The sequence below is a fragment of the Rhipicephalus microplus genome, chromosome 3 (genome assembly GCF_043290135.1).
Source record: "Rhipicephalus microplus isolate Deutch F79 chromosome 3, USDA_Rmic, whole genome shotgun sequence".
NCBI classification, from domain to species: domain Eukaryota; kingdom Metazoa; phylum Arthropoda; class Arachnida; order Ixodida; family Ixodidae; genus Rhipicephalus; species Rhipicephalus microplus.
Window position 1 is genome coordinate 243,800,690 of NC_134702.1, and position 14,179 is coordinate 243,814,868.

General features: G+C 47.6%; 1 protein-coding gene across 5 annotated transcripts in view; it reads right to left on the bottom strand.

Moving 5' to 3' along the window:
• LOC119162457 (uncharacterized) overlaps nucleotides 1-14,179 on the bottom strand; it is a 202,953-nt gene that overhangs the window by 155,357 nt on the left and 33,417 nt on the right. The window contains exons 1-2 of one of the 5 annotated variants that reach the window (XM_075890868.1): nucleotides 11,693-11,931; nucleotides 609-724 (exon numbers count right to left, since the gene is read on the bottom strand). The exons of 1 other annotated variant lie outside the window; for it this stretch is intronic. In XM_075890868.1, coding sequence (XP_075746983.1) covers nucleotides 609-724; nucleotides 11,693-11,720 — 144 coding nt within the window. In that variant the 5' untranslated portion in view covers nucleotides 11,721-11,931. Of the gene's footprint in view, nucleotides 1-608; nucleotides 725-11,692; nucleotides 11,932-14,179 lie in introns of those variants that run through there. 3 more of the 5 variants (XM_075890867.1, XM_075890870.1, XM_075890869.1) reach the window with 3 other exon arrangements.

A 14,179-nucleotide genomic window follows, 5' to 3' on the forward strand; every position in this document is an offset into this window, starting at 1 on the left:
AACTTCGAAATTTGTCTCAGGAGATACCACTGTTCCGATAAAGGGACTTTATTTCCCGTATTTTTGAACAGCTGACTGTATGTCTCATGGATTATCAGCGTGCGGCAGCTGCTCGCGAGCGCGAGCCGTGACGTCAAACTCACCGAGACGCATGCAGGATGCACGTGTTCGTTTTCCCCACCTCTCTTTTCATTCCACCCTTTTCCTTCCACAAAAGCGCTGGTGATTTTTCCTAGCTGGAAGCATTGTTCATTGCTGTAGCTGTTCATACCAGTTGTGGGAACTGAAGTCGAAGTCGAGTGAGTGGAGAGACGCGGGCAAGTGCTGGCATTGTCAGCTGCCAGTTTGGGTTCAGTCTCACGTCACCCAACATCATCTTCTCTAGTTCACGGTGCTGCCGCTAGACGCGGCAGTTTGTGCAAAACGCCTTCAATTCATTATATTCCCTTAGTTCCTCCTTGGAATCAAGGTTGTCTCCATTCCTTTCAGAATCTATTGTATCGATTTGGCTGAAAATGTTGCCGGCAAAAATTTTGTTCAGTATCCCTTTATTAACAACAACTTTCGCAGTTTCCGCCCCAGAGACGCAGTAGAATAGTAACGCGTACCTGCGAATCCTGTAGTAGCATAGGACAGAGGTAGACGGGCAGTAACAGCACGAGCACCAGGGGCCGGTATCTGTGGTGTGATGAATCGAATGGGTTTTCATCCCCGAAGCTGTTGACTGAAAAAAAGTCAAATATGAGAAAAAAAACTATGGATCGTTTCCCCGAAGGGTACTCTGATGGGATGCGAAGCAGCAGCGCTGAGCACAGCGTTGATACGGTTGAAACGAACGTCGACGCGGGTGCAGGAAGAACGGTCTGAAGAGAAACTTGAGTAGCGTTTACTCGAGTGAACGTTTGTTTGAAATGCAAATACACGGGAGGCGTGATGCGTTTAGGACGTTTACGCTCGGCTTCCTTGGCTCGCTTCTCGTCGGCGTTACCCGCGTGCCGTCTGTATTCTCGAACGTTATCGGTTTTCTTGACTCGCACCTCGTTGGTTTCGCTAGTTTTCCAGTGCCGACGATTGTGTTTGGCTTCCCTGGCTCGCGTCTCGTCGGCGTTGACGTCGCCATTCGTGAACGGGGTCGGCTTCTTTCACCCTCTCAACGCAGGCGACAGAAAGATGCACTTTGAGCACTATCTGACCAGAAAGGGTTGCCACGTTAAACTCGCTGGGCGTAACCTTCTTAGTTTTAGCAAGGTGTAGCGAGGGTTAGGCCGCAGTGCCATGAACATAGTGAACTAGTATATCGCCATGTACTAGAGGTAGTGAAAGGTGGGAAGTACACACGAAGCGCAGGCCGTAAGAAACTGCGCGAGTGCCACCTCTCGTTTAGTCCTTTGAATGTCCGCTAGATGGTTGTACTTGTGTATGCTGAATATATAATGTACAATGCGAGATGGTGGTACTTATACCAAAATTTGTATAACGTGACATGAATAAACAACGAAGGTCAATGACGCGTTCAAACAAGATAATCATGACATGAAAGTCACGTACGGCATATATTACGCCCATTTGGTAACGTTGTGCTGATTTTTATAGTTACACATCGATTCTCCTCATTCGTGCTTCGCATATGATTTAGTCCCGCTCTACGTGGCATCTGCCAATTTTTTAGCCCTGAGTAGGTACTTTTACCTAAGCAGGTTTTTGCGTAAATCTTATATTTGCTTCAGCGAGTGTATTTGTGGCAGTTGCCATTAAACGACAAAAACGAGAGAGTCAGCCCGGAAAGCAAACCACTAGAGTTGCTGTAAGATTTGCAGAATTATCATTGTGAATTTAAATGCACAATACCAGGACCCATCAGTGCTATTTTGCTATTTTAGGTAAATTGTTGATATCTGTTGATAGTTATTCCTTGCTGAATAATAATTAAGCTCAAGTGGTCTTGTTATGTGTTAAAAGATTCAATTTTAGGTAATACCTGCAAAATCCCCGAAATTTTCCCAATAAACCATTTATGCGGTGGTTCTTTCTCATTCTAGCTGCTGAATGGACAGAGGGGCAAACAAAGCTACTTCGAAAGCACTAGGTCTTTAAAAATTTGCTCAGATTGGCCCATTTAAAAAATTCAAGAACAGGATGCAAGCCTTGCTGCATCCTGTGCTTGCATCTAAAAACGCCGCAACAATGTGAGAACATTCTTCCGGCGTTTTCATGCATATTCCGCTACCAGCAGTAGCGGAATATGCATGTAGCATTATCTCCGGAGGCAGAAACGCCGTATTGGCACATGTAGGTTTCAACGTCACCGAGGGAGTGATAGGGGCTTAATGGGTGCGACGTGTACGATGTCGGGGGTTTATGGGCAGATGAAGGCGACGAGAAGGCAGGCGCAATTTCATGTCACAGAAGTAACATTGATTGATATGTGGGTTTTAACGTCCCAAAACTACCATATGATTACGAGAGATGCCGTAGTGGAGGGCTCCGGAAATTTCGACCACCTGGGGTTCCTTAACGCGCACCCAATCTGAGCACACGGGCCTACAACATTTCCGCCTCCATCGCAAATGCAGCCGCAGCAGCCGGGATTCAAACCCGCGACCTGCGGGTCAGCAGTCAAGTACCTTAGCCACTAGACCGCCGCGGTGGCGCCAGAAGTAACCTCGGTATGGACTTGTGCAGCGCGAAGGCAGCTTTTCTAACAAGCCAACTTCACGGTTGTGAACCACAGCCGAACCAAAGAACTGGGTGAAAAGCGTACACCTTGGTGCCCGTTGATCGTACAAACGCCAATGTTTCTCTTCAGAGGCGAGAAGCCAAGTGCGAGCGATTTCGCACGCATGACAAGCTGGAGTTATAACGTCAGGGGCATATTCCCTGGTCGGTGCAACGGTAGACGGGATGATCGTATCTAAGGGTAACGTAGTTCCTCGGCTGAGCAACGGAAAAAAAGGAAAGTAAGCTGTACTGTCATGGCGCGAAGAATTGTATGCATATGTGACGCATTGCAAAGCGAGGTCCAAGTTGGAGTGGTTCAAAGAAACATGATTGATCGATATGTGTGGTTTAATGTCCCAAAACCACCATATGATTATGAGGGATGCCAGAGTGCAGGGCTCCGGAAATTGAGACCACCTGGGGTTCTTTAACATGCGCCCACATCTGATCACACGAGCCTACAACATTTCCGCCTCCATCAGAAATGCAGCCGCCGCAGCCGGGATTCGATTACGCGACCTGCGGGTCAGCAGCCGAGTACCTTAGCCACTAGACCACCGTGGCGAGGCGATTGAAAAAAAAAACATACTACACAAGTATGCCTGTAAGTGTTCGATTCAGACGCTTCGTGAGCCCAATTGTTTGCTGTGATACGACGTAGTCAGCTTGTGCTTCGTTTCACATGACAGCAGGATATCGACTACCACCTTCAATTCGCAATGTTCATAGACTATCGCGCTGCCTAGTGGAATGCAAGAGCGTCCTCTCAAGGATTGTCTGTAGTCAGACGCTCCCAATGATTCCATGTTCGGCAGTGTTAGCCGCAGTGTTAACGCGTTAGCAAGAAACTAACACAAACCACTTTGTATGTTTCGGGAATCGGTGAATATATCAGACCATCCGTGACACGAAAAATCTGATTCGTTGTTGCGAGATGGGAAGTTTTCGTGAAAATACATGGCAACTCACGCTTTCGATTATAGCCCGTGGAGTACACATATAAGCTTCGCTAGATTTTACGCAGCTACGTTAAATAGTTAAATGTTATCGTCTGACCTATCCAGTTAAAACTCGGCTTGTTTTACGTGCGTCTAGCATTCGTCAGTGCTTTTTAGTGAATGTATCCCTTAACATTCATTGTACATGGAAAGCAGCGCAGGCTTGCAATTTGCATTTAAAAACCTCAGTCTACGCTGCGGCGCTTGTTTTTTACGTTCTTTGATATATCGCATCAAACTGCAAGCGATTCCTATCTTGCCAGGTATCAGAACAAAGTGATCCCCACAACCTCAGATAAACGAAGTGAGTGACGCCGTGAGGGTGTTGTGCGGGGTGAATGACGCGTTATTGGTGCTGTCGAAGTTGTTTGGCGGAGAGAATTCCCCAGATTACTTTCAAAGAAACCGTCTTGAAGTCGAGAATTTTTCCCTGGACGTAGATAGTTGTCAACGCGCTGAGAGTGATAACGGCGTTGAATGACCAGCTGCTAGCTCACAAGCAGAGAGCTGCACTTCACGTCCCGTCGTGCGTTAATGTTTTTTCACGCTCGTAAGTCACCTTGATTGTAGTTATTGTATAATATCCTTCAGAAGGCTCAGAATTAAACCATACTTTTTCTTGTGCATTGAAAGTATCCTAATTACGAAAGATATTACAATGCGGTGCATGCCGCCAACACGCTCAAGATCGACCAGCGAAGCGAAATAGTTAAAGCAATGAAGTATGCAGTTACGACTCCCGTCCACGCTAACTTCTGCTTTTCACCGGTGCCGTCTGAACGACGTTGTTGTTCTACAAACATTCGCAATTTTGACGTTGCAAAAAGCGTACGCGTGTCGATATCTTTGCTTCGATAACGTTGATTGAATCTGCAACATTCGTGTGCAGGAAATTGTGCACTGTTTGTCTGATCATGGCTGTGACAAAAGCGCTACTTAATGGAAAGGTAAATGCTTGTGTTCCATTGAAGAAGCAGTTTCATGATGCATACAGCGCATGTAATGACGACAGCGTAATATGTTTGCAGACCATCCTTACGTTAAAGATTCGGTCCTGTGCAAAGCCGACGGTGCACTACTCGCTAGTGGCCAACTACTGCGGCAAACCCACCAAATAGGCTCGGCACTAACGGTCTCGGAGAGCCATTCAGTTCATACGTGAGTTCTAGTTCACACAGTTTTCTGTACCACGCACAAGATCACGCAAAGCATCGTTGATACACGGTCGGTCAGCTACACCACCACCCTTCACCCAGTGACAAGAATTGAGGTGGTGAAATATCAGCAGTTCCTATTGTTTGGTAAAGTACTTTGGTTCAATATACATTCATTTCACGAGCAAGAGTTCATCTGGTGAAAGCTGATGAAAAAATAGGACGCTTGGACGTTCGGGGAGTACGTCCAAGCGACCTATTTTATGCGAGTTCACGGGTTGATCCTCCTTCTGCAGCCATCTTAGATTGCACGGTGCGCAACCTACACGCCGTGGGCATTGCGAACAGAGAAGTGCGGCACTGTCTTTAGGCAGCTGGCGTGGTGGTACATGTTGCGAAATCACGTCGTGTAGGAGAAAGTCAGTGACATCTGTGGCGCAGCTCATTGAAAGACGTCTTGCGATGGCGTAGTACGTGGCGTAGTCAGTGGCCACAGCTATTTATCAGTTTCCAGAGGAAGGCAACAGAAAAAAGATGAGTAGGTCTAAGCCAACGCGGAAGAACGGTTATGACGAAATGTCAAGCGGTTGAAGGTGTTCGGCGGGAAGCAGCGATGGTGTTTTGCGGCTCTTACATTTCTCACAAGGCGCAAAGTGTCTTCTGACTGAGCGTGAAATCTGGTCGTAAGTGTGTGACACACTAAGGTGACCGGCAGTTAGGAGGCGGAGAAGTTGATGGAGAACGACCGAGCGATGGTGTTTGGGAATCGCAAGCATCTGGGGTGGTCTATCTGGGTAAAGAAAATTTGGCGGTTAATACACCACTGTGGACGACAATTGAGCAATGACACCTGTCGGAAGATGGTGAATCGAGGCATTCGATTATAGCGCGCAAGGACGCATCACGGCGTTGCTCGTTATGGATGCGGGTCGCTTGCGAAACAGAAAGGACGCCAATATCGGTGTCGGGGATAGTGCTTGATTGATCGACCGGATTGCGGGAGAGGCAGTCTGCATTCTGATGTAGGCGTCCGAATTTGTATTCGACTGTATATAAGTACATTCTTGCACTCGCTGAGCCCGGCGCCCAAGCCGGTCAGTAGGATGCTGGCCGGCTTGGCCAGCCAGTAGGATGGTCAGTCAACAGCAAAACTTGTGCCATTTAAATATGGGAGGAACTTTCAGACTGCCCAAACAAGAGCAAGGCATTCACGCTGTGTAATAGAAATAGTTGCGCTCGAAATTCGTTAGACGGCGGCTAGCGTAAGCATTAACTCGGTCATGTCCCCGTTGGCGCTAGGCTAGGATGGCTCATATCCCGTCAACACTAGCATCGGTTCACACTTCTGTCGGAGCGGATGGGTCAAAGTGAGCCAATATAGGCGGAGTCGTCAGGAGTGTGATGAAGTGATCAAAAGCGGTAGCTTGAGTGAAACCCAACGTAAAAGTCATGTCTTTCTTCAGAAGGCCTGTAAGTGGTAGAGAGATTTTTAGAAAATCCTTCACAAACCTTCGGAAATAGTATCAAAGTCCTACATAACTCCGGACGTCTTTGACAGAATGGGGTACAGGAAAACTGGTGACTGCACAAATTTTCACTGGGTCAGGCTGCACACCTGGTGCGTCGACAAGGCAGCCCAACACGGTAATCTGCCAGCGGCCGAAGTGACACTTCGAGGAGTTTAATCCAATGCCAACAATGCGGACGATGTCGAGGATAGCTGAAAACACTTAATGTGGGTCTCTAATTTAGGTGAATATACAAAGACGTCGTCCACGCAGCATAAAAATCTTGATCACTTGAACCCTTTAGCAGCGAGTCCATCATGTGCTCGAACGGGGCTGGGGCATTGTATAGTTCAAAAATCATCATAAACTTGAATTGGTATAGCCCATCGGGAGTTATATTCGCAGTCTTTTCTGGGTCTTTCTCGTTCACTGCAATATGCCAATAGCCAGAATGTAGGCCTGTTGAACAAATATATTTCGCACTGTGGAAGAATCAAGAACGTCATCAATACGGGGCAAAGGGTAAACAACCTTTTTCGTTATACGATTAAGATGGCGGTAAGCAACGCTGAAGTGCCATGTGTCATTTTTTTTTAATCGGCACGACGGTAGATGCTGAAGGCCACGATGAGGGTTCAATAATCCTTTTTGCTAGCATCTCGTTCACTCCTTGTGGAATTAACTGAAGCTCTCCGGCAGAAATGTGCTCTGTTTTTCAACTGTCATTCGGAGGTCCCGGCAACTAATCATTCCTGTCGTCGATTTCCCTTGGCTCATTAAGTCGCCCGAAAATTTTGAGCCAACCTCAACACCTGTGAGTGTGACATCAGATATTTTTCCACCAGTTTCATTCTTCGGGCGAGCGGCTGCCAGAGACGCACATTGCGTTCTTTAGTCGCGACGCATCTATACCACCGGTGAGGTGTCGACGTTTGACGGTGGCTGAACGGAGAACCGTAGAGTTTCTGCTTCATTGACCACTGATCCGATAGACTCTTGTTGATGTTCCTGACCGGTATGTAAGTCCGTGTAGTTATTTAGCCTCCTTGCCGTCGTACACTCCGAAGACGCGTAAAGTTTCACCATGGAGAATCTCATTGACCTGCCAGGGAAAGTTATGGAGGACGCTGTGAACACGGCTGCTGCAGTATGTATGGACACGACTCTGCCTGCGCCCACCAATCATTACACAACATCCCCCTCCAATAACGATGGCTCTGCTTGAGTGCTGGTGTAGAAAAAACGATGGACACAAGCCGATCTGTTGGTCTCTCAGGCGAAACAAGGAACTTAGACGACTGAACTTCAAGGCGACACCACTCAACGTAAGCCAACGAGATCGCCACCACCCTTGCCTCTGCACGACTACAAAGCCGTCCTGAATCCACTTGGAGGCTTACACTTGGACCAATAAACTAGCCCCGCACTGACGCGGGCTATTGGAGTTGTCACAAGCTTACCTCCTGCCCGAAGTCTACCGGCTAGTTTTTCATTTGCGCTCTGAACGAAACCTCGCTGTTGTGAGTACGCCACATGAGCACATCGCCATAAACCTCTACAGTGTCCAGCACGTCCGCCTTAGTAAGCATACCTATGCTGTGCCTTTTTACATTGTCGCTCTCGACAATTCGTATAAAAACATTATTTATGGCGTCGACCTGTAAATGTGCCCCTCCGAACTTAAAGACCATCTCGTTACCCCTAGCCACATCGCTGAACAGGCAAGAATGACGGGTAAAATGAGCACAACCCTCATTACCTTCGAAGCACTCCAGGTGCCACGATACATACGTTATTACGGCGCTGAATACCAGTGCTACGTGCATCGCCCCCACAAGAAATTTTCGCGGTTTGTCTTCGGTTGATCATCGCTCTCACAACTGCCCTACACCAACTTGCGCACATGCAAGACGTGCTGCCTTGAGAACTCGACACCGGGCACTCATTTTCGCCGAGGTGCCGTTAATGCGGAAGTGATCACCCCACCAGTGACACGGGCTGTCCCGCCTGCGTTCGGCCTCCCTTCAACGAGCAACTGGTCCGGGAGGCACTCCAGCAGGATCAGCAACAGTGTCATGTAGAACGTCTCCCCGCACCGTCATCGTCGTCACAGGGTAACTTGTGAGCAGGAGGTTCAACTCCGGGTAGAAAATCCAGGTCACGTTCTTGGTCCAGACGGGGCTTACGGAGCAAGACCTCCTCTCGTCACCACTCATGGACGGGTTCACAACCACCACCTGTAGTGTGGGCGGCCACTTCGGAAGACGCTGCACCACTGCCGACGAACCAGTCTTCCCTCCAGTTGGCAGACGGCAACCAGCTACACAAGGATCAAGCAGCCAGAACCAAGGACCACCCGGCAAAACCTCAGGAGGTTAGTTGGGTGAAGGGGCCTCCCCTGCTCTCACATTCCTCTGCCGCACCATACCCAGCCTTAGCTACAGTTTCACGCATGACACATAATTAAGATCTGAGTGCGTTTCATCAGCTTCGTGCAGAAATGGAGGTCAAATTGCGTAATCTAGATGCTCGACTTCGACGCGAGATAGAGGCCGCGTGTGCTACTATTAGGCAAGACTTCCGCGGTATGCTCTATCTGGCGGTGTCTGCGGACCAGGACGCACAGAACAACACAGTAACAGCGCTTCAAATCCAAATTAGTACAGTATCTTCACTCTGTCTACGGAAATACAGCAACAAACTGAGTGAAACTTGCAACAAATGCGCCAGGAGTTCACACCTGCTTTAACACTCGCACAGAACACAAAGCGCTCCCACCCGTACACATGCTCTGTCTCTCTTAGGGGTGAAAATGGCGACGCCTAACCCGGATCATCTTGTGGTCTGGCAATGGAACTGCCGAGGGTTCCGCCACAAGCGGAGGCCCCTGCAGTAGTACATTGCCATGATTTCAATAGCTCCCGACGTCATACTCCTTCGGGAGCCCAACTGCACCCCTTCGCTTGCAGCTTTCGAAGCGTGTGGTAGCGCTTCAGTTTTCATAGGGGCACTTGTGTCTAACCGCCTCACAGTGCGCTGTTACGACTCGCACCGCCGCCGACACAACGCCTACATTAGGCCACAAGTTTCTGCCGTTTTTGCCCCGCCGTGGTGGTCTAGTAGCTAGTGTACTCGGCTGCCACCCGCAGGTCGCGGGATGGAATCCCGAATGCAGCGGCTGCATTTTCGATGGAGGCAAAAATGCTGTCGGCCCGTGTGCTCAGATTTGGGTACACGTTAAAAAACCCCAGGTGGCCGAAACTTCCGCGCCCTTCACTACGGCGTCTTTCATAATCATATGGTAGTTTTGGGACGTTAAACTTCACAAGTAATTAATCAAATCAAATCAGCTTTTTTCGGTTATCGGGGATGGAATTTTACCTTCCATGATCCAGTTCATAAATAACGCTTGGCGCACATTTTAAAGGTGTCCTGAAACACTATTTGAGTAACCATGAATTTATTTCAATTGAAAAAGTGTATTGCGTCACAAATTCAACGTCGTAAAATTGTTAAGAATCTGTCCTGTACGAGCGGAGTTACAAAGATTTGTCACACGCTGCAATCACATTCTCTCTTCTCTCGTACCGGCGAAAGTACAGAAAGGTAAGCAGGGAGGGATGGGAGGGGTGAACAAAAACGTCACACGCGCCTCGTGAACTTGACAATTTTTTTTCTTCGAACACTCGGCTTTTTTCAGTGCGATCGCGCGCGCAAGCGTGGACAAGTGGTGGCCTCTCGCGGCGATCTCTGTAACAACCGAGTGCGCCATGTTCAAATAAGCCAATGGCTGATAGATGGGCAATCTACGTGTGATTGTTTAGCGTCTCCCTTCATTTGTCGAGGAAAGAGGAAGCAATTTTTAGCTGGTTTTGATGCTTTATTGTGAATTCCAGGCCGCGTGCTGCGTTTCAACATTTGGCTGGCGTGTTCCCGGGAGCCTCAACTACCAATCGGCCGCACTTTCTGACCATTCTCAGAAAGTGCTGCAGGGCCCCTTTAAGAAGGTTCGAAGAAAATTATCGGCTGCCTTCTGGGACTCACTGTGATATCTAGCGGTTTAATGTGCATGGAAGACTTCGAGGGCGTGATTCCATTTTTCGAAATGGCTTGGTGGTGTAAACCCACAGACTGTCAGCAATGCTCGGCGCAGATTGCGGCTCGCGATTGCGGTAGATTACTTTGATAAGATTTCGCGCATGATGCGAATAACCAAGCTTACTTCAGAGCTTGTACAAAAACAGTGATATGGCTGGATAGTTCGATGCATGGTTCATAAAAGACAGCACTGCGCCACGCTGACCTGCTCATCAAACGCCGAAGCTCTCTGCGCCGCTCTCGATGTACACAGCTTCGATTATAGCAGCTGTCCTCAAAACATGCATTCAACTGAGTCCGGAATTGTCTGTGGTAACAAGCTCTGCACGCGCAAGGGTTGCAGAAAACAGACCCACTTTCTTCCTCCTGGTTTAATACCCTCAAGAACACGCGCAGATTTAGCGGTTCTCTGATAGATCTAAAAGTGCACCAGAGCAGAAACAAAAGCAACTCACATTACTTACAACTGGCACTATCGTCGAAATGCTCTAATCGCAGGATGTGCATTACGTGGTGCGTTGCCTTTCGCGGTGTATCACCTCTTTGATTGATTGATTTGTGGGGTTTAACATCCCAAAACCACCATATGATTATGAGAGACGCCGTAGTGGAGGGCTCCGGAAATTTTGACCACCTGGGGTTCTTTAACGTGCACCCAAATCTGAGCACACGGGCCTACGACATTTCCGCCTCCATCGGAAATGCAGCCGCCGCAGCCGGGATTTGAACCCGCGACCTGCGGGTCAGCAGCCGAGTACCTTAGCCACTAGACCACCGCGGCGAGGCGGTGTATCACCTCTGTAATGCGCCTTTGAACACAAAAAGAATGGTAGCAAGGAAAAACTCGCACATTGAATGTGGCATCACCCTTCAATTTTCCACATTACAAAAAGCAACGAAAATGCGGAGAAGCAGGCATGAAATATTGTTTTCTCGAATAATGCAAGGTGACCAAGCTCGCTTCAGGGCACCTCACCAAAGTTTTTTTTTTCTCTTAAGCTTCTTCGGCTTGCTGTGAAAAGACACCAAATTAAAATTTCTTTCAGAAAAGAGCCTAGAGTGCTCATTTACACTTTTTGAGTAGAGCCATAGTTCGCGATGGCACTCGGTATGGGATTAGCTTGCTCTTCATTGTTTCAAGCGTAAATAAACTTATGCCACTACGTTCTGTGATTCATACTGTGTCAGAAACGAGAGCTATGTGAACCTGGCTTACCGTGGTGAAAAGGTAGAGCAGTAGGCATGTGCTATGGCAAGCTGGCAAGCTTCTTTTTTTGCCGCTAGCCTTTCTTGTTACTTGTCCTCTTCGGGGTCGCGATCACGCGCATCCACGTAATGGTGGTGATTACGACGATGATGTTCTGTCCTGTATAGCCCATGCCCACATGACGAAATTGGTCAAGAATTGTTCATATTGTAAGCTTGCTTGCTTGCTTGCTTGCTTGGTCCTGTCTTTTGTGGCTCTCACCCACTAAGGGGGATTGGCCAAGGAGCCGGTGGTTAATGCAAGTCAATACCTTTAGGTTTTCTAGACTAGGGGAATATGATTACTGTATTTTGACTGTGAAATTAATTTGGCGCAATGTAAAAAAAGGAAAAAAGTGGGGGGAGAAAGAATAGAATTTGTTGAATATCTCAGGTGGAATCGTTATATGAAATTCTTCTGAAAGTTGAATCACTGCAGTGTATCAGCTAAATATTAAGTGGTAGTGTGGCTAGTAAAATTCGAGAGCTGATCGCTGACTCAGCAAGGTAATCTTCTTGTGTTATATAGGAATTCGCAGAGAGCCCCGCAGATGTTCCTGTCGCTGTGTCCCAATGAAGTGGCCCCAAAAGACAAAATATTGGGAGTATTAAGTGATATTTCTAGTTTTCTGAATAAAATTTCGAAGCAGTTTTTTCTTTGATTTTTGAAACGGTGACATGTGATAAGAAAATGGTCGATATGTTCAGGTTCGTTACAGCTTGAGCACAGAGGGGATAGCACCAGACCAGACCTGTTTAAGTAGAAATTAAGAGGTGGTACACGGCAACGTAATTTCGTTATCAAGACTTCCAATTTACGCGTGGGACACCAGTTATTATTTCATGTGAAGTGCAGGTGCGAGAAATTTGGATTCGGTATCATGATTTTTGATGAGTCTTCAAGAAGGGAAAGTTTTCTAAACTTCCCTGCTGTTACATAAGCTGTAGGAGGCATTATTGGCACAATCGGAAGATCAAGAGATGTTCGCGCAAGTGTGTCAGCCATCTCGTTTATAAATATACTACGATGGCCTGGCACCCATATCATTCGCACTAGACGAATGTTTGCTGGGATTAATGATTTAAAAGTTTCTAGTACTGCTGATGTCGAAGACGATGGTAAAAATGAACACACGGAATACGAGTCGGACACTATCACAGCTGTCGAATGAGTCGGAGGAAGTTTACGAATAGCTAGTATAACGGCCATAAGCACAATATTCACAGTGTTTGACCTTCATCTTCTTCATCTGTATATAATCATCATCCACTCTGTAAGACAGTAGCAGCGTTGGGGTCTTGTTGTTTTTGTTGTTGTTTCCCTGTGCAAATGGCTCGCACCAAAAGAAGGGGATTGGCCGATTATAAGGTGAGTTTGCCCTAAACTTTCAGCATTGCGTCATTCCTACAAATTTTTTGTAACTTAATTTTGATTTGAAATACCGATATCAAGTTTGCAGAAAAAAAAGAAGAAAAATAGTGAGACAGCAATTTAGCTTGACGGTGTTTATTAGGCCGAATCACCTGATCAACGCTTCGAACGGAGACGACGTTTTTCGTGATGATGATTATATACAGATGAACAAGATGAAGATCAAACGGTGCGAATATTGTGCTTACGCTAATTTCCCCCACGCGCGGAAGCGGCCAATCTGGCCGCTGTTTATGACGGTGGTATACGTCAAACGAATGGTTTTAAGCGCGACACGTACCTCCGTACCACGAAAACGGCCAGCGGATGGCATGACACCAGGGGTTACTCAATAGCTAACAGGAGACGTCTGCTCTACTATAGCGTAGAGGCCGATGAAACGTGAGGGAAACTTATCACACAGGCCGGGAACCCGCGTTGGGGTCCACAACAGTACTTCGTCTCCAGTATTGAAGTGAACTACGCCGTGGACGCCATCGTAGCGAGTCGTCCGCTCTTTTTGGCGTGACTCTGTATTGAGGCGGGCGCGTCGGCGACAATTGGCCTGGCGAGAGATTATTTGCTCACTCGATGACGATGACGAGTTCACCGGGACGTCAAAAAAGGAGATGTCGAGCGGAGATGTCGGTTGACGGCCATAGACGAGAAAGAATGGGGAATAACCCGTGGTGCGCTGCGTAGTGGTATTGTAAGCAAAAGTCACGAATGGCAGGATGGTATCTCAGTTGGTGTGGTTGGCGTTGATATACATGGATATCATATCGGTCAAAGTTCGATGGAAGCGCTCTTTGAGGCCGTTAGTCTGGGGATGGTAGCTGGATGTCGTCTTATGAATCGCATTACATGCGTGTAGGACTTGTTCGAGTAGTTTCGATAGAAACGCCTTGCCGTGGTCGCTCAATAGGATGCGTGGTGCACCATGTCTTAGAAAGATTGCCTCCAGAAAAATGTGGTAATGTCCTCTGCCGATCCTGAAGGAAGTGCAGCTATTTCGGCGTACCTTGTTAAGTGGTCAACTGCTGTGAC